We start from the raw sequence: 20,319 nt of genomic DNA on the forward strand, positions 1-20,319 counted from the left end.
AATTAGTAGTTGCTGCGCTCAGTTAGTTAGTTGCATTGGTTGGGTAGTTTAGGCGAGAAAATGGGATTGAATTGTATAAGAGGAGATTTCAGATGTTGAATGGGGATTATCTAGAAAATTAACCACTTGCTCTTCCTATTTCTCTCTAAGTCTCTCTTTTCCTTTCTTTAAGTCTTTCCTTTGCTAAGGAGGTGGTTACCCTCGAAGTGACCAATCTTTCTTTACCAAATCCATTTGTGGGTTTGTTAAATTTTGGTTGTTTTATGTGTGACTTTGGTTGGTTCTTGAGATGATTTTGTTGCAAATTTGGTGGATTTAGGTTGTGGTAATGGGGGCCGGTGGGCAGTGGAGGTGGCTGTGGGTTGTGGGTTTGCTAGTTATTCTTCAAAATCTTCATATGAGAGAGGGAGAGATAGATAAAGTGAGTTGTGTAAGAAATAATAAAAAATTAATAAAGAAATAATATTTAAATGAAAAGCTAAAGAAATAATAAATTAAAAGTGAGTTATATTGATTTTAATGGGTTTTTCTTTTTTAGGATTTGTTGCTTGCAAAAAGTTGTGACACACATAGATTTGTTTCTTGTAATTGGGTTTATTTCATTTTTAATTGAAAGTGGGTCTTGATTTTGAGCTTTTATACTATAACAATTTGTGAAATATTATTTATTTTCATTATTGTGAGTGGGTTCCTTAATTGGGTTGATTTATCTTTTGTTTTGATGAATTTCAAACAAATATTTGTTCATTATGTTGTAAGATTAGAGAAATTAAATGGCAAAACAGAAAGCTCAATTTTTTTGTTTCTCTAATAATGTTTTTTTTTTCCGACAACAATGATGAGAAGAGTTGTTTCTGCAGAGGTTGTATGGATCATCATTATTTGAACTTTTGGGTTTATTTTGACTTTTCTATTGTATTTTACCTATATTTAAAAGTTTTGTAAATTATCAAGTGATGTAAGGTTACAAGTAGAAAACTATTTTTATTTAGACGTTAGTAAAACTAAATATGTTTGCAGGGTGCAGTATTTTGGATGAAAAATTATAATTCAGGTGCAACGGGTCTTATGGCTCTAAAGCTTGACATGAGTAAAGTCTATGATAGGGTTGAATGGGTGTTTTTAGAAAATGTGATAAGGAAGATGGGTTTTTTTGAAAAGTGGATTGGGCTTATTATGGTGTGTGTGAAAGCAGTCACCTACTTTATATTAGTGAATGGAGAACCAAAGGGTCTGATTCATCCCTCAAGAAGTCTTAGACAAAGAGATCATCTCACTCCTTTTCTCTTCCTCCTATGCATTGAGGGCCTTCATGGCCTAATCAATAAGGCAGCAAGCAATGGTGATATCCATGGATTTAATTTGTGCAAAAGAGGACTCAAACTAACCCATTTGTTTTTTTGCAGATGATAACCTTATTTTTTGTAGGGCCAATTCCGAAGAATGCAACAAGGTGTTGGAACTTCTATCATTGTATGAAGAAGTCTTAGGTCAAAAAATAAATAGGGAGAAGACAACCTTATTCTTCAGCAAAGCAGTTACTGAGGCAAACCGCCAAATCATCAAAGGGACTTTGGGGGTTCGTGAAATCCACCACTATGAAAAATACTTGGGGTTACCATCTTTGACAGGAAGGGGTAAAAAAGCAAGTTTCAATTATCTTAAAGAAAGAGTGTGAAGGAAGTTGCAAAAACGGGAAGGTAAACTCCTTTCCCAAGCTGGTAGAGAGGTTCTCATTAAGGCGGTCATTCAAGCAATCCCAACGTATGCAATGGGATGCTTCAAATTACCATTGGGGTTGTGCAATGAAATTGAGGTGATGGTAAGAAAGTTTTGGTGGGGACAATGAGGGGAGAAGCGGAAGATTCATTGGCTAAAATGGGGTGAGATGACAAAAGCCAAAACGGAGGGTGGTATGGGCTTCCATGATTTAGCCTTGCACAATGATTCCCTCTTGGCCAAACAAGATTGGAGGATAAAAATTCACTATTCTATAAGGTCTTCAAACCATGCTTCTTTCCAAATTGCACGATTATGGAGGCGACGGAATCAAGCCGAGGTTCATATGCTTGGAAAAGCATACTCCAAGGTCTTGATGTGATTAAACGGGGAGCATGTTGGAGAATAGGTAATGGGCAGAAAGTCAAGGTGTGGCATCATGCATGGCTACCAACTAAGCCCACTACCAGAATACTATCACCTATTTTGGAGGGGTGGGAGAAAGCCACGGTTGACAAAGTCATTAAAGAAGACACAAGGACTTGGGATGAAGATGTTATTGATGGTATATTTGTGCTTAAGAAAGCTGCCCTCATAAAATCAATTCCGCTGTCAAGATATCCAATCGAAGATAAATTGTTTTGGCCGTGGACACAAACTGGGAAATACACATGTAAATTCGGGTACTGTTTTTTGAAGTACGAGGTTGAAGAATCAAGGGTGATGGAAACACAGGTGGAGGAAAGGAAATTTTGGCATAGCATTTGGGTTTTGAGAGTTCCAAATAAGATAAAAAAATTTGTGTGGCGAACTTGCTGTGAAACTATCCCCATAAAAGCAAACCTGAGTCGGTGGCACATTACTGAAAACGCACTATGCGAACGGTGCCTGATGGAAGAGGAGATCACGTTACACGCACTATGGTCATGCAGCAAGCTCAATTCAGCATGGACAGCTTCGGAGTGGAGTGCTTGCCAGAATATAAGAGCCACAAACTTCAAGGAGCTCTTATCTTGGATACTCAACAACCATGGCAGTCCAGAGCTTTTTGTGATGATGACGTGGGGCATATGACACCATTATTCATAGTTGTTCAACAAGATGTAGCCAATATGGCAATCCAATTTCTAGAAAGAACCAAGTTGTTTCTCAAAAAAAAAAAAAAAAAAAAAAAATTNTAGAAAACACGATATAAAAAATCAAAATTAAATATTTAATTTGGGATTTTAAGCTAATTTGTTTGTTTTGGCAATTTTTGATGAGTGTTACATCCACAACATTTTAGCAAAATTTTCACAACCAAGCCTATATAGCAAGTTATTACACTAATATTAATTTTTTATCCACCTATAACAACCTACAACTTAGGATTTGTTGTGAAATTAATTTTAAAAAGTTGTGAACATATTATGAAAATGTTGTGAACATAACTCTTTTACAAGTTTTTGGTTCAACCTTCAATGGACCAAAATTTTGGAGAGGTAAAACTTTTATTTAGGGTTGTCAAGCTTGTATTCTAGGATGGTCAGTAACCCATATCAATTTAAAATTTAATTTTTTAAGGTATATATTAAAAAAAATTCAGGTCAAGGTGATCAAGTGACCACCCTGTGTAAGGCATGGTGCCACCCCTATTGTCATAGTCTGATAATAAAATAATAATTATCATGGAGAGAAAATAAAAAAATTTAAATTTTATCGTATCTATAAAAGAAATAGCATAACAAGAAACAAATAAAGTCCAATCAAAAAAATCTGGAAAAAGAAAATGAAGAGATTAATCAGTGCATCCAATTGACAAATCTAATTAAGCAGTGACTTATGGTCGAAAGTATGACCTACTTTTCATTCCAATTTAAAGTGATCATCTAGACAATAGATCGAGGGGAGGGCATAATAAAGACCTCATAAACATGATAGACAATATAAATTATAATTATATATATATATATGTGTGTGTGTATGTATATATAATTAAAGTCAAAATTTAGAGAAAGTCCAATTTGATGATCTAATTGTTGTTTTATTTTGTGCCACGTGTCCTATATTTTTAATTTCTTAAAAATTTTTGTTTTAGGTTATTGAATAATGTGCAAAAGACGAAGAGTTTAATATAAATAAACCATAAAAAACCCAATAAACAAAAAAAAAAAAATTCAACTTATATGTATATAAAAAACTAAAATGAGAGAGAGAGAGAGAGTTAAACTTGTGTATATATCTGTCTTAAAAATTTGTAACTCTTACATCAGATATGTACAAGCTATACACTAGTGTGTGTATATATATATATATAGCGAAAATTTACAGAAAATTCAATTAGATTCCAAATTAAATTTCAACTATGGGCTAATTTTGTACCATGTGTCCACTTAAGTTTTTTAATCTTTGTGCCAAGTGAGTTAATAAGTGCAAAATACTGAGAATCTAATATTAATGAACTATAAAATAAATAAATAAAAACCAATCACCTAGTCAATAAAAATCATCACATAACAAAAATTACCACACATTCTTTCTTATTAAAAATTAGAAGTAAAAAAATGATCATAAGTTTATTAAAATTAGGCAAAATTTTAATATATGACTAATTACGTTTACTTTGTTTTAATAATTTATATTTTATGATAAAAGAATGTGTTTAATTTTCAGATCAAAACGTTTTGTTTTTACACAATGTTTTTGGCCACCACAGGTTTACATAGTGTACTTTGGAGAGCATAGTGGAGAAAATACATTGAATGAGATAAAAGAAACCCATCATTCATATTTGCTCTCTGTAAAAAAGAATGAGGAAGAAGCTAGAGCCTCCCTTATTTACAGCTACAAGCATAGCATCAATGGCTTCGCAGCATTGCTCACACCCGAAGAAGCCTCCCAATTATCTGGTAAACAAAAACACCACATGAGTTTGTTTCCAATCATTAATCTCTCTTTTTGATATATATATATATATATATATATCTAATATTGAAACAATGGTTTTGAACAGAATTGGAGGAAGTAGTATCGGTGTATCAGAGCAACCCAAGAAAGTATTCTTTACATACCACAAGGTCATGGGAGTTTTTAGGCTTAGATACAAAACCAAAGTATCCCTGGAGCGGAGGAGACTTACTGTCCAAAGCTAAATATGGCGAAGAAGTAATAGTGGGGGTCTTGGATAGTGGTACGTACCATTTTCAATTCAAGCTAGAATTCATATACTTTTGGCCACGTTACTCTTTGACATGTGAAAATACTACCATCATCTTTGTAGTTTAGTAACCCATATGTGCGTATGGTCTATATATATATATATATATATAGACACACACCATCATCAAGTGGATGAGGGCAATATATATGATAGAATGTGATGAGTGTGGTTTTGATTAGGTGTGTGGCCAGAATCAAAGAGCTTCAGTGATGAAGGGATGGGACCTGTCCCAAAATCATGGAAAGGAATATGCCAAACAGGAGTTGCTTTTAACTCATCCAATTGTAATAGGTGAGTGAGTAGCACTTCTTCAAATTCTTTAGGTTTGGAATATGCAGGTTAATTTGATTTCTTCTTGATATGACCATTGATGCTTTGTTTATTTGTTTTTTTTTTTCCCTTCCTTTTTTCAAGCTTATTTTAATTATCTACCTCTACCTATCTAATAGTATCTATTTTTTTTTTAATTTTTTTATTTAGGTACAATTTCTTAAAATCTCTCTTTTTTCTAGCTGTAAGTCTGTAACTTAAGTTTTAACTAAATAAACTAATAAAAATGAGCAATTTACCAAATCAATATCATCTTTCATGCTTAGACAGACTGTATTGTCAGTGTTGAGGAATTTGCCTTTTTTGGGTGTTCAACGATGTTTATATATGCATGGGCACGTTTAGAATTAAAGCCAATAGACTTTGAATTTTCTTTTATGGACAAACATGCCTCTTAAATGACTATGAGAAGTGATATATATATATATATATATATATCTTTGTTCCACAATCTCACTAATAACACTTGGGAGCTTAAGAAATTGCAATACTAATTTGAAGTTTGAACTGCCACTCAGCATGCATCTCTTAGAAGTGCTCCTGGAAATCCTATCCAGTACAGCATTGCATAGGAGCTTTTGCAATCAGCATTTAGAAATATTTTGTTGCTTTAGTGACGTTGTATTCGACCCAGTTTGGCTTTTCCCAAGCTATAATTAATGGTGCAAGCTAGGCATATGTTGCCTTGTGAAAAAATAATTTTTGCATTGTCCCACACCTGGGAATCTTTGAATGGATGAGTTCCTTTCTCGTGAATGGCCCATGCATGTGTAGTTGTTTGAATCAAAGTTGTATTGAATTTCAATTTTCAACCTGATCGGTTGCTTTTTCTAAAATTCATGTCATTTTCAGATGGCCAAACATTCTTCACCCCTAGCACCTAGGAACATTTTGACTGAAATTAGAATAAGTTCTTTTTACTAAGGTATGAGAGAAAAGAAAATTATTACTAAGCTTCTTTTTTTTTTTGGAGAGAATTTAGTACTAAGCTTATATACCAAGGAAGCTCCTATTGAAGAAAAATGAAAAAGAAAGATAAAGGTTCATAATCAAATTAATTTTTATACGACACCTTTCTTTCCTTTTTTTCTTCTTTTGCTAAAATTTACTATAATCTATTGTACTAAAGATCGAATACTATGCATAGGATATCCAATTATATGTTTATAACAGACACCTTGTTTCATTGTATTTAGATTTACACTCAAGGACATTAGACTTATTAGCCTGTGTATCTTGGACATTTTCCAAGACATCACAAAAGGCAATTCTGATTGGCACTATCCAATGGGCCTGCATTTTGTCCTACTGGTGTCGTTTATAGATCGCTATGTTGGATTTTTCTGTGGTTAAATTGTATAAAAAGTATTTATTGCTTTGTGTTGAAGATCCCTACACCCTTTGAATCAAACAAATGTGTGATTTAATTGGATTTGGCTTCTTCTCATTCCCATCTTGTGAGCTTTTATCAGTACTCCATGGCCCAATGGGTTTAAAGTCGGTTTATTTGGCTTCTTCTCATTATTCAATGCCTAAGGTCATATAGGGTTTGGCACTGAGCCACAATTGGTGGACCTATAGTTGAAATAAACAACACTAATGCCCTCAATCAATGAATAGACATTTCTTGATCATTTCAAGGAATGAGCTAGTGATTGATTGTTATTGAACTGACCTGTCCTCTTGAACCTGATCTTAGCGAGGTCAATATGCTTACCAGTGAGATATCATGTCTCAGAGGGGAATGGGACAATCACTAGAAAAAACAATTGTCATTGTTGTATGAAAGTATGTTACCAGTACTTTTTGGTTTATTAATTATATTCATATAGTGAGCTTGTAGGGATTCTGATAACTTAAGGATTCCACTATTTGGAATAGAAAGAAGGATCTCTGAAAAAAAAAAAAAGGAATGAATTGCTAGTGTGAATAATTTCAGAATTTCACTAGGATAAAAAAAAGTGTCAATGAATGATAAGAAGCACAATCAAAGGAAATAAGAATTTAGAACTCCCCCATCTTCACAAGAAAAAGTAAAACAAACTTATTGGTTGAATCATATTTTTCTTAGCTATATACTAGGTTGCACTATGCATTCATTACCTAGTTAACCACATAGAGTAGGGTATCGCTTTGAAACACATTGAGAGTAAAAGAGAAGCTTTAGAAAAAGTTATCAAATCTTGGTTTTCTTTCCTCTTTATTACATAATTATATATTGTGGGTTTGGATATGCGTCTTGCATATGGCGTTTTGAGTTTTGCTTTTTCCTTTTTTTTTTTTTTTTTTTGACATGCGGTTTCAGGAGACAAACGGCTACTGTTCATGAATAGTAGCCGCACTATTTGACTTTTCTAACCTTTTCAACACATCAGTGGGTCTCGTGCACTGTTTACAGGACCTACAAATCTCACTTTTCAGTAACTTTTTCATTAAAAATAGGTCTCACGGTACTATTCACAGATTTAAAAATTATTTTATCACAGTGTTTTCAGTTTTCAATTTTCAATTTTAGCAAAATAAGTTTTATCTAAACGAACCCATAGTAAAGTATCTCCCGTATAATTTTGAGTGAAGTTTGCCTTTCATTTCACTAGTTAACTTCCTTCTATACTTGCTTTGAATTTGAAAATAATTTTTTGTCATTGAAATGGATTGATGTCATGTTTCATATTAAATACAATAAATTTAAAGGCAAAATTCAAAAACGTGTTAGGTACTATACGTTTGTGGAACATTTTATTGCTTTAAGGGAACTAAAATTTCCAAATTTGATAAGATGCGTTACTTTGAGGGAGTCCAAAACTTTGAGTTAGTCTATTTTATAATTTGTAACTTACTAAATCATCACTATTTTGTATTTAAGTTTGACTTTCCTCTAATACTTTTTAAAAAGAAATTTCACTTTGTTTTAATGAGAGATTATCACACCATTCACTAACTAAATAAAAGGTGGGAATTAAACCTCACTATTACTTACTTTCGTATATTTAAAACAAAATGACATGTTCAGTTAAAAAAATACTGGAGGTATGCCAAATCCTATGTATTCATTTTCAACATCTGAATATATTTGAGATTAATACTAATTTCATATATTCTATCTATAAAACCAATCATAATTCATTTGACATTTTTACAGGAAGCTCATTGGAGCTCGATACTACCTTAAGAGTTACGAGAAATACTATGGCTCTTTAAACACTAGTGAGGATTATCGATCACCCCGTGACAAAGATGGGCATGGTACACACACTAGCTCAACAGTTGGAGGTCGAAGGGTTCATAGCACCTCAGCCATTGGTGGCTTTGCTCATGGCACTGCCTCAGGTGGGGCACCACTTGTCCACCTTGCCATATACAAAGTTTGCTGGCCAATACCGGGCCGTTCAAAAGCGGATGGGAACACATGCTTTGAGGAAGACATGTTGGCAGCCATTGATGATGCCATTGCTGATGGTGTTGATGTGTTAAGCCTTTCCATTGGAACTGAAAAACCTTTTCCTTATGCTGAGGATGGTATTGCAATTGGAGCACTCCATGCTGCCAAGAAAAACATTGTGGTGTCATGTAGTGCAGGTAACTCTGGCCCTAAACCTTCAACTTTATCCAACCCGGCTCCATGGATTATCACTGTTGGTGCTAGTAGTATTGACCGTGAGTTTGTCTCTCCTGTTCTGCTTGGAAATGGTATGAAATTTGAGGTAAGGAGTACTTGGACAAATTATGAACAATTTAAGCAAAAATATATTATTGACATACGATTTTAGTCCATAAATTTCAGGAATGAAATATAACTTGACCAAAATTATAGACACCAATTTTATGTTTTCATTAGTAATTTACTATATCATTTATGGGAGGCTTTTCTATAGAAAAAGAGTAATTAAAATGAAGGGTATGTAGTATCTATTATGTACTAAAATACTCAGTAATCAATTAATCAAACATGTACTAAATACAAATTCGTACTTTTTTTGTTTTCAGTCTCTTAAATTATTTTTATATACCTTGGGTTGGTTTCACAATTCACACTTTTGTTTTTAACTATTATTACTAGGGCCAAACTGTGACTCCATACAAGCTGGAGAAAAAGTTGTACCCATTAGCATACGCGGGAGATATAGCTAACCCAAACGTGACCAAAGTCGACTTGGGGTAAATTTTTCTCTCTAGCTTTGGCTCTGGTTTTATTTGATTACAAAGATAGATTTTTCATTTTGAGTTAATCACGACCTTGTTTAAAATTGGACTAATTAATTGTTGCAGACAATGCCTTCCTGGCTCTCTTTCACCCGAGAAAGCCAAGGGAAAGATAGTGTTGTGCATGAGAGGTAATGGGACAAGAGTTGGAAAAGGCATAGAAGTGAAAAGGGCTGGCGGTGCTGGTCTTATACTTGGAAACAGTGTTGCAAATGGAGCAGAGATAGCATGTGATGCTCATTTGCTTCCTGCCTCAGCTGTGACTTATGACGATGCAACTAAAATTTATCAATACATCAACTCCACCAAGAATCCAATGGCTACTATCATACCTGGGAAAACCTTGGTACATATCAAGCCAGCACCTACCTTGACAGCATTCACCAGTAGAGGTCCTAATGTTATTGACCCTAGTATTCTCAAGGTAAATAAATTTGTACCCTTTATTTTCTTTGATCTCAAAGCTCCTCTTGGTTTTTTTACTAGCATACAGATTTAACATAAATATATCCATAGTATTTTTAATTATAGATGTGGTTTGTAGCCTGACATCACAGCTCCAGGACTGAATATACTGGCGGCATGGAGTGAGGCCGATCCTCCTACAAAGTTGCAATATCAAGACAACCGAATTGTTCAGTACAATATAATCTCTGGAACTTCAATGTCTTGCCCTCATGTGTCTGCTGTAGCTGCACTTCTCAAAGCAATTCACCCTACTTGGAGTGGTGCAGCAATAAGATCTGCCCTCATGACCACAGGTATAAATGTGTGAATATGTAACTACATTTCCTAAATTGGGTAGTTGGAAGTGGTAGTCTTATTTATTTAGGGTAGAAATTCTCCATTTAAAATAGATTCATTTCATAATCCAAATTAAATATTACAATCTAAAGATAATAGATTGGTGCAACATTTAAAATTTTAAATAACGTGACAGTGTGCATTATTTAAGAAATAAAATAACATCTTAACCATAAAATGGACTCAATTTCACCTAATTATAGTTTGTCGTCCCTATTATGTGACTTAATCTCTACTTGTTAGTACTTTAGTTTGATTGCTACGGCCTACATTTTCTAATGTATCGCATTTCTGACTCGCAGCTACGTTAAGAAACAACTTGGGTTTGCCATTGACTGATGAATCTGGCAATGAAGCTACACCATTTGCATATGGATCTGGCCACTTGCGCCCCACAAAAGCAGCAGACCCTGGTCTAGTGTATGATGCTTCATATACAGACTACCTTCTCTACTTTTGCAGCACTAATAGTTCACTCCAGAAAGTTGACCCAACATTCAAGTGTCCAAAAGCACTACCAACAGCAATCGACCTCAACTATCCATCCCTAGCAATCCACAAACTCAATGGCACCGTAACCGTTAATAGGACAGTCACAAACGTTGGTCCTAGCAAGAGTGTGTACTTCTTTAGTGCCAGACCACCCTTGGGATTCTCCATCAAGGCCTCCCCAAGTATTTTGTTCTTTGATCACGTTGGACAGAAGAAGAGCTTCACAATCACTGTGCAAACTGACAGGCTCAGCAAGCCTCACAAGGATGAGTATGCTTTTGGGGGGTATACTTGGACTGATGGAGTCCATTTTGTAAGAAGCCCAATGGTAGTATCTTTAGCTTAATTATAAGACGTGTTTAGATACCGCTTATTTGCTGAAAACTGAAATTTTTTTACTGAAAATACTGTAACAAAATAATTTTTAAATGTGTGAATGAAAGATCTTCACAATTGCTGTGCAAACTGACATGCTCAGCAAGCCTCACAAGGATGAGTATGCTTTTGGGGGGTATACTTGGACTGATGGAGTCCATTTTGTAAGAAGCCCAATGGTAGTATCTTTAGCTTAATTATAAGACGTGTTTAGATACTGCTTATTTGCTAAAAACTGAAATTTTTTTGCTAAAAATACTGTAGCAAAATAATTTTTAAATGTGTGAATAAAGCTGCAGGACCCAAAAATGCATTAGTATGCGCATTTTTATGTTTTTGGCTGGGTCGTGAACAATGCCATGAGACCCAGCCAAAAACACAAACGCTGAAAACGCACATTGGCTGCTACGCAAACGCACACATAATTTCTTCATGAGTAAGACTCATCCAATGTGTTTTATAGTTCTTGTCCAATTTATAGGAGCATATGTTAGAAAAAAGATATTATTTATAAGTAAAGTATTTGTAAAAGGCTTGTGGCAGTAAGAAATATCACGGTCTCGTTTACATTTTCCAGGATTATAATCAATAACTACTGTTTGCTTCTCTTTTTTAAGATAAGCAATTACCATTTGCTTCCCGAAGGCTAATTTTGAGCAAATAGAAATTTGTGATACGGCAAGACTTGGGATGTCCCTTATTTGTACAAGGATTCTCAATCATATTCGAATCCTGCTCTGGAAATTCTCGAGCTCAGTTTGAATTCTTTCAAGCACAAGATATTCTGAGCTAAATTTTCAGATAATAGCACAAATTAACATCATAATCTTATTGTTGAAAGGGATAAATGAAGCAGCATAACAGGAAATTCTTTTCTGGCAACATTTTAGCAGGAGTAGATGATTTTATTTCCGTTAGCACGTTGATGTTTGAGTCATGAAATATGGGTGTCAAATCTTAAGGAGAGAGAGAGAGAGAGAGAGAGAGAGAGAGAGAGAAATCTGTAATTGCATGAAGTGATTATTCCAATACTACGAAAGCAATAGTCTCTCTTGACACAAAATGATGAATTCTACAGGTAAAATTCATTACTGGAACTGCCATACAAATGAGAAGAGAAAATATTAGTTCCAAGATGGTATAAATAATTTTCCAATATGTCATGATAAGTCCACTTCCTGCAAAGGTAAAAACTGAAAAAGCAAAGTTCTAAGTATGACACTTACAGAAACCATAACATTGTTTTGGGCCAAGAATGTGGCTCTGTCGCCCTAAGAGAACTCATATGCCACAAATGAATTTCATCCCTCCGAAATGGAGAAGATTCTACAAAAGAAACTGTGCTACATTATTTGTAGAAATGATCTAAAGCTCTAAAGCTATTTTCCCCTCTCCACTTTCACATTAACACGTTTGTGGTTAGCGCACCATGGAACTAGTTCTACATATTCAGCATCACAATTTTATTATTTTCAATGCATCCATTGAAAAGCATTTGATTCCCTCAGAATAATACAGCAGAGCCTTATGTACTTCAAAAATGATCAGAGGTTAGAAAACATGATCTAAATGATGAATAGAAATCCTCTATCTTAAACAAAACTCTCTTTTAGCTTGTAGTCAAGGGGAAACTTGCCCCTTATCTGTACATTTATATTACAACAAAACCATTTAGAATTGATTGGGGGTTAGAAAACATGACCTGAATGATGAATAAGAATCCTCTGTACATATCTCTATCAACAGGTCCGTCCAGATTGTGTTGGTAAATAAAATATGTAGTAGAACCATAAGTTCCAAAGGAACAAGTATTGATTGATTAATGATCAGTGGCGGGCATGCTTGCTTCAGTCTCAACCAAAAAAATACCTTGAAATAATGATCTCTAGCTGCAAAAACCATAAAATTTCAATACTAGTCTTCTCAAATTAGCAAGGTCCAAGAGGGAAGACAGACCTGGCATGTTTCGATGCCCAAAGCTCCAACTTCAATTGGTTCAGGTATTATCTTCGTTGTTCACATCTGTTCTCACTCTCACCCGTTCACCTTTGAAGTGGACATACTTCCATTTAGACTGGTACCTTTTAAGAACCAACATCTGCTTCTCTTCTTGTCCCAATTTCTGAAAGGCACGTGCGACTCTCCTGACAGTATCTTGATCTGGTTTTACACCCAACTCCTCCATATCTGCAAAAACCTGAATTTTTAAAAAAGAACTAAAGTTTAGCATCATGAAGGATCTGTGCAAGGTGTGATATTGCAACTGTCATGGTATTCCTTTTACCTCTATTATCTTATCCTGTATGTTATGATGATCATACAAAGAAATCATCCTAGAAAACAACCGCTTTGAGATAGAGCGTGTATGTACATGCAAAATCATGTTCCACAAAGATTCAGCCTCATCTACTCTCTGATCCATATCAAATGCCAGTAGAAGGGTGTCATACGTTCCCATTGTTGCCCCTTGACCTTTGCTCAACATCCACTTGGCCACCTTACAGAAGATTAGTAATTATTATAGGATTTGTAAAAAATCACATAATTGATATATATATTCATTTAATATAATGATTATCAAGAAAGTAGCCTTAAGAGCATACAATCATTTGATTTATCTTCTGATGCAGGCGTATAAATTACTACATCTATAGGTGAAGGGGGATTCGAACTTTGGTTCCTCCAATAGGAAGAACTGGGTAATGCCACAGAGCCACAAGACTCATGGCATAACTGTCAGTATTTCCTTTTCCTTTCTTTATTACTGTCCTCTTGTCTTCCACCATGTTTGAGATTCGCAGCTTGATAGTGCTGTTACAATATTTGAATGGCAAAATCATCAGTGATACAACTCAGTTCTGTTCATCATCAACCTAGAACCAACCTAGCCTAAGTCAATATCTAGTGAACTACGTAGCTATTGCTAAAGCAACACAAACCAACTCAGATTGAGAAGACATTAATTCATCAGGTCTCAGTTAGTGAATTAAATTCAATACCTAAAGAAATAATAGACACTCGATTTAGGTATAATCCCATTAAGGCCATTAAAGTCTACAAAATTTATCTAAATTCTTTATCCCAAGATAAAGACTATAAAAGAAAGGGCCAAGCAAATAATTTGGGCAGTGGGCACCTTTAGTTATCATAGCCAATGGAACAAACCTTTTAATAGCTTTGCCTAACCTAGAGATCAGGCCATCCTGCACTTGCTACTACAGCGAGCAAACTTAGATCATGCCATCAATTATATCTGTTATTATGTTTACAAGCAAACAATAATGACTCAAGGGAGTCAGGCTGGTTGAGGTCTCAGCTCCAACCAGTCTGAAACGTACACCTTACTTAATGTAACTATATAGATATTGCAAAATGAATTACAGTGACTGGAGAATCCCTCTAATGGAACATCATAATCTGCAATTGCAATATACTGATATAGTAACCGAGTTCATAAAGGTTGTAGCATGCCATTATAGATTAACTACAGCAGGCGGTAAAGGAATAGGTGTTTCATACTTGAATTACTCGCTTCCATTGACTCCTCTTCCTTAAGATTCTTAAAGCCTTAGCTGCTGCAATCAATGGGAATTCTGTCTCCCAAGCAGTCCATTTATCTAATGCTCCATAAACAGCTTCCTTCTCATTAGGAAGCCCAGAAGCCTGTATTTCAAAATGTACATCCAACCAATTAAAGAAGTTACAGAAAAAATTTAACACTTACCTATCTAGTTCAATTTCTAAAACTAGTAATTTTCCATCAACACCTAATAGCAAGTGCTCTTAATTATGACATAAAACATGACAAAAGGAAAAAAAACAGAATCGAAATATAAGAAATGATCAATCAACATACAATTCTGACAAGATTAAGTGCCTTTTGCCCAGAACCAGCTGAGTCTCTTCTCTTCCACAAGTGGTGTTCTCTCTTACCGACCTTCTTTATCATTTTCCTGTATTCAAGTGAAGAAATCTAGGTGAAGCAACTGTGAAAATCTAAAAATTAATCATACACGCGACAACTATTTTCCAAACAACAATGCTAACATTTTTCTTTATTTGTAAGTTACACAGGCATCCGGTGAGTTTTGAACCCACAAAATCACCCTCCACACTTTCTTATGGGAGAAGGAAGTCTATTAGAACCAAAACTCATCAGCCAAAGAAAATAACCATGCCAACATTTCATTCAGAGTTAAAGTCAAGCACAAGCACAAGCACAGCACAACCAAACATTTTTACACAATGAATCAAGATAATGGAAGTAAAACTCGCTTAAAAACAGAAACTGTTGATAAACATGAAGGAATAGAAATGGGGTGTACCTCTCAACAGCTTTAGAATTAGTTATCAGTTGTCCACTTTGATTAACGGAGCATTTGACTTGGGGATTCATTGTTGCCTACATGTATAAAAGATCAATAAATTAACAAACTAACTCTAATTGAAATATTCATTTTTTAAATATTAAAAAAAAAAAAAAAAACTGGTGCTTGCCTTTGCAAAAAAAAAAAAAAAAAAAAAAAAAAAAAAAAAAAAAACTGGTGCTTGCCTTTGCAGTGAGGATAGTGGAGCTTGTAGTAGTGAAAAGGGTGCAATTTGAGAGCTTGAACCCCAACAACAACACCTCCAGCTCAGTTTTCTTAACCTGATGAGACTGTACAGTAAGTATTAAAAGGCAACACAACGAAGAAGAAAAAGAAAAAGAAAGAATTTATAGTGACCCAACAAATCACCTGACTCGTTCCTAATGATAAGGAGGAGAATTGGCAACAAAATGAGTTTCTGCAAATCATCATCAACAACAGCAGGCAAGTTCAACACGAGAGCAAAACAGATGGGTATTTTTGAGAGGCGTGGATGATGAGGCCGAGCAATAAGCAGGTCCAGACCCAGAGGGTGTTGCCAGTGGCTTCGGGCCAGCAAGAGGGGTTCGGGCCCTTCGGGGTGTGGGCTTGTTATGCTTGGGCCTATGACACTAGATTGTTGGAGGCTCGCACTTATTTTTTTAGAAATCGGTAAGAAAGGCTTTGCATTCACTGTTTATTGCTCATAAGCATGAATAGGATGATAAGAGCCGACCCACCCATTGGAAGCTACCCACAAGCCGACCATCGGAAGCCGCCACCACCGATCCGCTTATTACCATCCAAACCCACCACTACCGAATCCACCATCAAATCACAGCCAAAAAAAAAAATCACTGTAAGAGAGATCGGCCTGGGTTTCATCGGAGAGTGAGGCGGAGGCGTTGAGCAGAGGGGGAGAGAGAGAGCAAAGAAATGAGAAGAGCAAGCAAATGAGAATGAGAGAGGCAGAAAGAAAAAAAATAAATAAATAAATAAAGAGGCCCACCATGAATAAAAAAATAATATAAGTCTTGACATTAGCGAATAGTGTGGTCTCAAATTTGAGTGTACTGTTGATTGATGCCAAATATTTTGGCATTTAGGCATATGCTTATAAGCTCAATTTTTAGTTTTTAACTTATTTTTTTTAATTTTTTTTTTAAAATTTTATGTATAGTTTTTTAAAATTTTACTTTTTTTGCATTTTTTTACATTTTAAAATTTTTTAAGGTAAAAGCATACTTTAGTATATTTTCAGCAAAAAAGATTTCAATTTTAACTAAATAAGTTGTTCCCAAACGGATCCTTAGAACATCTCATGCGAGAAATTTTTTTTGGTGTTTTGGCATTTGGCACACCTTATATTAAAGCATCCACAATAATTGTGTTAAAAAGCTAAAAAAACTATTTTTAGCACTACTACATATTAAAAAGAGTGTTGCAACAGTGAAGGTATATGTATTTTTTTACCTACCTTGTTACAGTGCACAATTATATATGGCTGTGCATTGTAGCTAAGAGCTTAATTTTTTTTTTTTTTTATTCTCCATCCAATTAAAATACTATTTGTTTGTTTTTATCCAATCGTGACTCGCTCTCAACTCCCTCTAAACTCTCCAACCCGTGTCTCAACTTCCTCTGAACTCTCACCTCTTTGTCTCACTGCTGTCAACTTCAAAGTCACCTCTCTATCTCACTACTGCCGGCCTCAATGTCACTGGCCCATTGCTGACCCATTCCGTTGAAGTCCCAAGCTGACCTAATCCCCAAGCTGCCGATCCATGTCTCCGACCCACGCCGCCGATCCATGCCTCTAACCCACGCCTCCGCCTAGTCCTCCATCTTACTGCTCACCCAACATCAACAAGCCTGGGTTTATCTAGATTTCGTGGGTTTCATTGTTGATCCAAGCTCTGGGTTTCTCTGGGTTTCGTTGTTGGTGGCTGGTTATGGGTGGTTGTGGATTGTGCCATTGATCGGTTTGTGGTGTTTTTTCTAATATTAGAATGTATTATTTTATTGTAGTAGATATATTATTTTATTGTAATGTTTATATTATTTTATTATGTTAAAGCTAAGATAGATCCACTGCTACTAAATGTTTTGTAAAATGAGTAGATAAAATAGATAAAGTAGCTTTTTGTGGTGTCAAATAGCTAAAAAAATAGCTTCACTATTGTGAATGCTCTTAGTGCTCTTAGAGTACTAGCATCTGAGGATACAAAAAAGTGTCTATTTTGCATTCTTAAAACCTCTTTTATCTATTTTATTATCTCATTTTACAACTTATCCAACATTCCAGTTTCTATTTTTACATACAACTTATTAAAATAATATAAACTATACTAACAAATAATATAAAATATTCGATTTCTCTCTCTCCTCTCTCCCCTCTCTACCTTTTTGTTTCTCTTTCCTCATTTTTTTTTTGTTGTTTACGTCCTTTTCCTTGTGAACAGTTGGTTTTCATTTTTATAGTTGGTATAAAAAAGGAAAAACCCACCCTCGGATGTGGGTGGGTTTTGGCTTATTGGTTGCTAAAAAAGCAACTAGAGGATTTTTACACCCCCAATGCTAGTGCTCTTAGAGTATTAGTATCTAGTTTCTAAAAGATATCCATCTTAAAAGTTATTTTATCTATTATATCATACCATTTTATAATACACCCAACATCCTAACTTTTACCATACAACACATCAAAATAATATAAATTATACAATAAAATAATATAAAATTATCTCTCACTCCTCTCTCTAATTTCTGTCACTCTGACACTCTCTCAACCGGACCACCATCAACTATCTCTCTCAACCACACCTCCACACAGCAACCATTGTGACCCCAAACCCACCACCCGGCAAATACTCAACCATAAACCAACCAAAAACCAGCCACAAATCCAGCCAGAACCCAACACAAACCCAGCCACATGTCACTCTATCTCTGTATCTCTCTCGTTATCGCTTTCTTTTTCAAGGTCCTTCTATACAACAATGGCAACGCATTCAATATTGGACAAAGAAACAGCCAAGAAAGTTCTCCGATAGATCAAACAAACACCATTGATTCTTATATAAACTTAAAAATAATAAATTTCTTTATGTAAATCATTTTCGCACCATTTATAGATATAAATTACAAGAAAATCAATGCACTTATCCATTAATACATAGCTTTTAATTAATATATTAACATAAACGAAAATTTTAGATTTAAATGAGGTGTAAATGTGTAATGTTAAATGAAGAGAAATTCCTTCATTTTCAAGGAATTCATCACTTGGCAGAACCTTAGACCACCGTGGCTAAGGTTCTTGCTCATATATATTAAATGTGTAGTGAGAGATGATGGGGCAGTATATAAATTGAACTATATATAGACATTCTAGATTTTCCTTGAAAAAAAAACTTGTTTATTTAACAAATGAGTAAGCTCAAACCTATAGATTTAGGCTCAACTACTAAATGAGTTGAACTTAAACATAATAAGATGTTTGTGAACAAACTCATGAGTAAAAGGCTTTCCATGTGAAAATATAAAATTGTATATATTTATATGTTTACATGTTTACAAATATACTTTTATAGATTTGAGATTTTTATAAGTTGTTATTTTCTGTGATTTATAGACGATATATAAACAAATAACTTCATAGTGTTATCATTCTCCAAAAAAAAAAAAACTTCATAGTGTTATAACAGCAAAGGTTAGTGAATCTAATTTTATAAATTTATCACGTCTTGGCATTTAATTAAGTCAAAAAATATAATTTCAACTATAATTTGGTTGTTATTTTTTAGCTTATATTTGTGAAAAAGTATAAAATTTTAGTATATATGAAAAAAAAAAAAAAAAAACAAGTTTATCAAGTAGTTCGTGACGACGTGATCAAGCCTAAACTTGTTTGACAATAAAATGAAGACAAAAACACCATTTTGGTCCTTACATTTTGGGGTCACAGATAATTTGGTCCCTACATTTTAGTAGCAGTCAATTTGATCCCTGTTATTTTCACTTTGCAGTCAATTTGGTCTCTGCCATTAACTTACTAACGGAAAATTACATGGCAAATGGTGTGCACTGTTGGCTATTAAAATAATAATAAAATTTTTATGGACATTAAAAAATTCCATGTTAGCATTTAAATTGAAAAAAAATTAAAAAAAAAAAATCTCAATTTTAAAAGATAGAATAAAAAATTAAGATTATCCTCAAATTTTCTTGTATTTTCTTAATAACCAAACACAAAACTCTCAGATTTGTTCCAAATTTGATTTTTCACTTCTCTCTTTATTTGTTTCTCTCTTAAATTGTAAAACCCAGATTTATCCCTCTCCAGTATCTATTTCTCTCTCTTTTATCTCACTATCTCTGAAATCTCACATCAAACTCACAATCAAACTAACAACAACAAAAACACGTATTCAAATAAAGAATACCCAGAAGTCAAATTAGGAAGGAGACAATCGAACCAAAGAATACCAATAACAATGTTTTCTTCAAACTTTGTGCTTTCAGCTATGCTTTATAGAAGAATCATTTCAGCTTAATTTAGCTAAGTATTTCATTCCCCCCCCCCCCCCCAAAAAATTAGAAGACCAATATTTCAATTTTTTAATTTATATATATATATAGTTTTGTTTTTGGGCAAGCAAAGAGAAAATGGTTCCAAGGAAAAAAATTGAAGGAAGGAAGGTGTCTAAGTTTGTGCAATCGTCTGCGTGTGTGTGTTATCTGTTATGGCCAACATTGTGTCTAATGGAGTTGCAGCGATCGATGGCCATGGAGGAGAGCGAAGACATTGAGTTTTCAGTGGCAATCAAGTGGCAGTGCTGCTAGTAGTCGAAT

General features: G+C 34.5%; 2 protein-coding genes across 5 annotated transcripts; one reads left to right on the top strand and one right to left on the bottom strand.

The window, feature by feature from the left end:
- Positions 1 to 4,414: 4,414 nt before the first annotated feature.
- Positions 4,415 to 11,371, top strand: LOC112037306 (subtilisin-like protease SBT5.6; the record flags this gene model as incomplete). Its single annotated transcript, XM_065777862.1, is given in 8 exon segments — positions 4,415 to 4,607; positions 4,712 to 4,888; positions 5,098 to 5,209; positions 8,391 to 8,952; positions 9,309 to 9,406; positions 9,518 to 9,875; positions 9,996 to 10,212; positions 10,558 to 11,371. Coding segments are annotated over 8 exon segments (2,253 nt in total), but the record flags the coding sequence as incomplete, so codon positions are not given.
- A 741-nt stretch (positions 11,372 to 12,112) lies between these two features.
- Positions 12,113 to 16,428, bottom strand: LOC112037310 (pentatricopeptide repeat-containing protein At4g18975, chloroplastic). 4 transcript variants are annotated; one of them, XR_010630630.1, is made up of 9 exons: positions 15,859 to 16,425; positions 15,675 to 15,779; positions 15,448 to 15,524; positions 14,979 to 15,075; positions 14,642 to 14,785; positions 13,407 to 13,619; positions 13,079 to 13,319; positions 12,349 to 13,011; positions 12,113 to 12,219 (listed from the first exon to the last, which is right to left on the bottom strand). XR_010630630.1 is itself a non-coding variant. In XM_065777864.1 (8 exons), the coding sequence occupies exons 1-7, from the start codon at positions 15,919 to 15,921 to the stop codon at positions 13,119 to 13,121; spliced, it is 891 nt and encodes a 296-aa protein (XP_065633936.1). In that variant the 5' UTR covers positions 15,922 to 16,426; the 3' UTR covers positions 12,247 to 13,011; positions 13,079 to 13,118. The 4 variants fall into 4 exon arrangements, 3 of the variants coding, with proteins under 3 accessions (XP_065633936.1, XP_065633935.1, XP_065633937.1); XM_065777864.1 differs by lacking the exon at positions 12,113 to 12,219 and having other exon boundaries at positions 12,247 to 13,011; positions 15,675 to 15,770; positions 15,859 to 16,426; XM_065777863.1 differs by lacking the exon at positions 12,113 to 12,219 and having other exon boundaries at positions 12,247 to 13,011.
- Positions 16,429 to 20,319: the final 3,891 nt, after the last annotated feature.

The sequence above is a fragment of the Quercus suber genome, unplaced genomic scaffold, assembly GCF_002906115.3.
Source record: "Quercus suber isolate HL8 unplaced genomic scaffold, Cork oak 2.0 scaffold_166, whole genome shotgun sequence".
NCBI lineage: Eukaryota > Viridiplantae > Streptophyta > Magnoliopsida > Fagales > Fagaceae > Quercus > Quercus suber.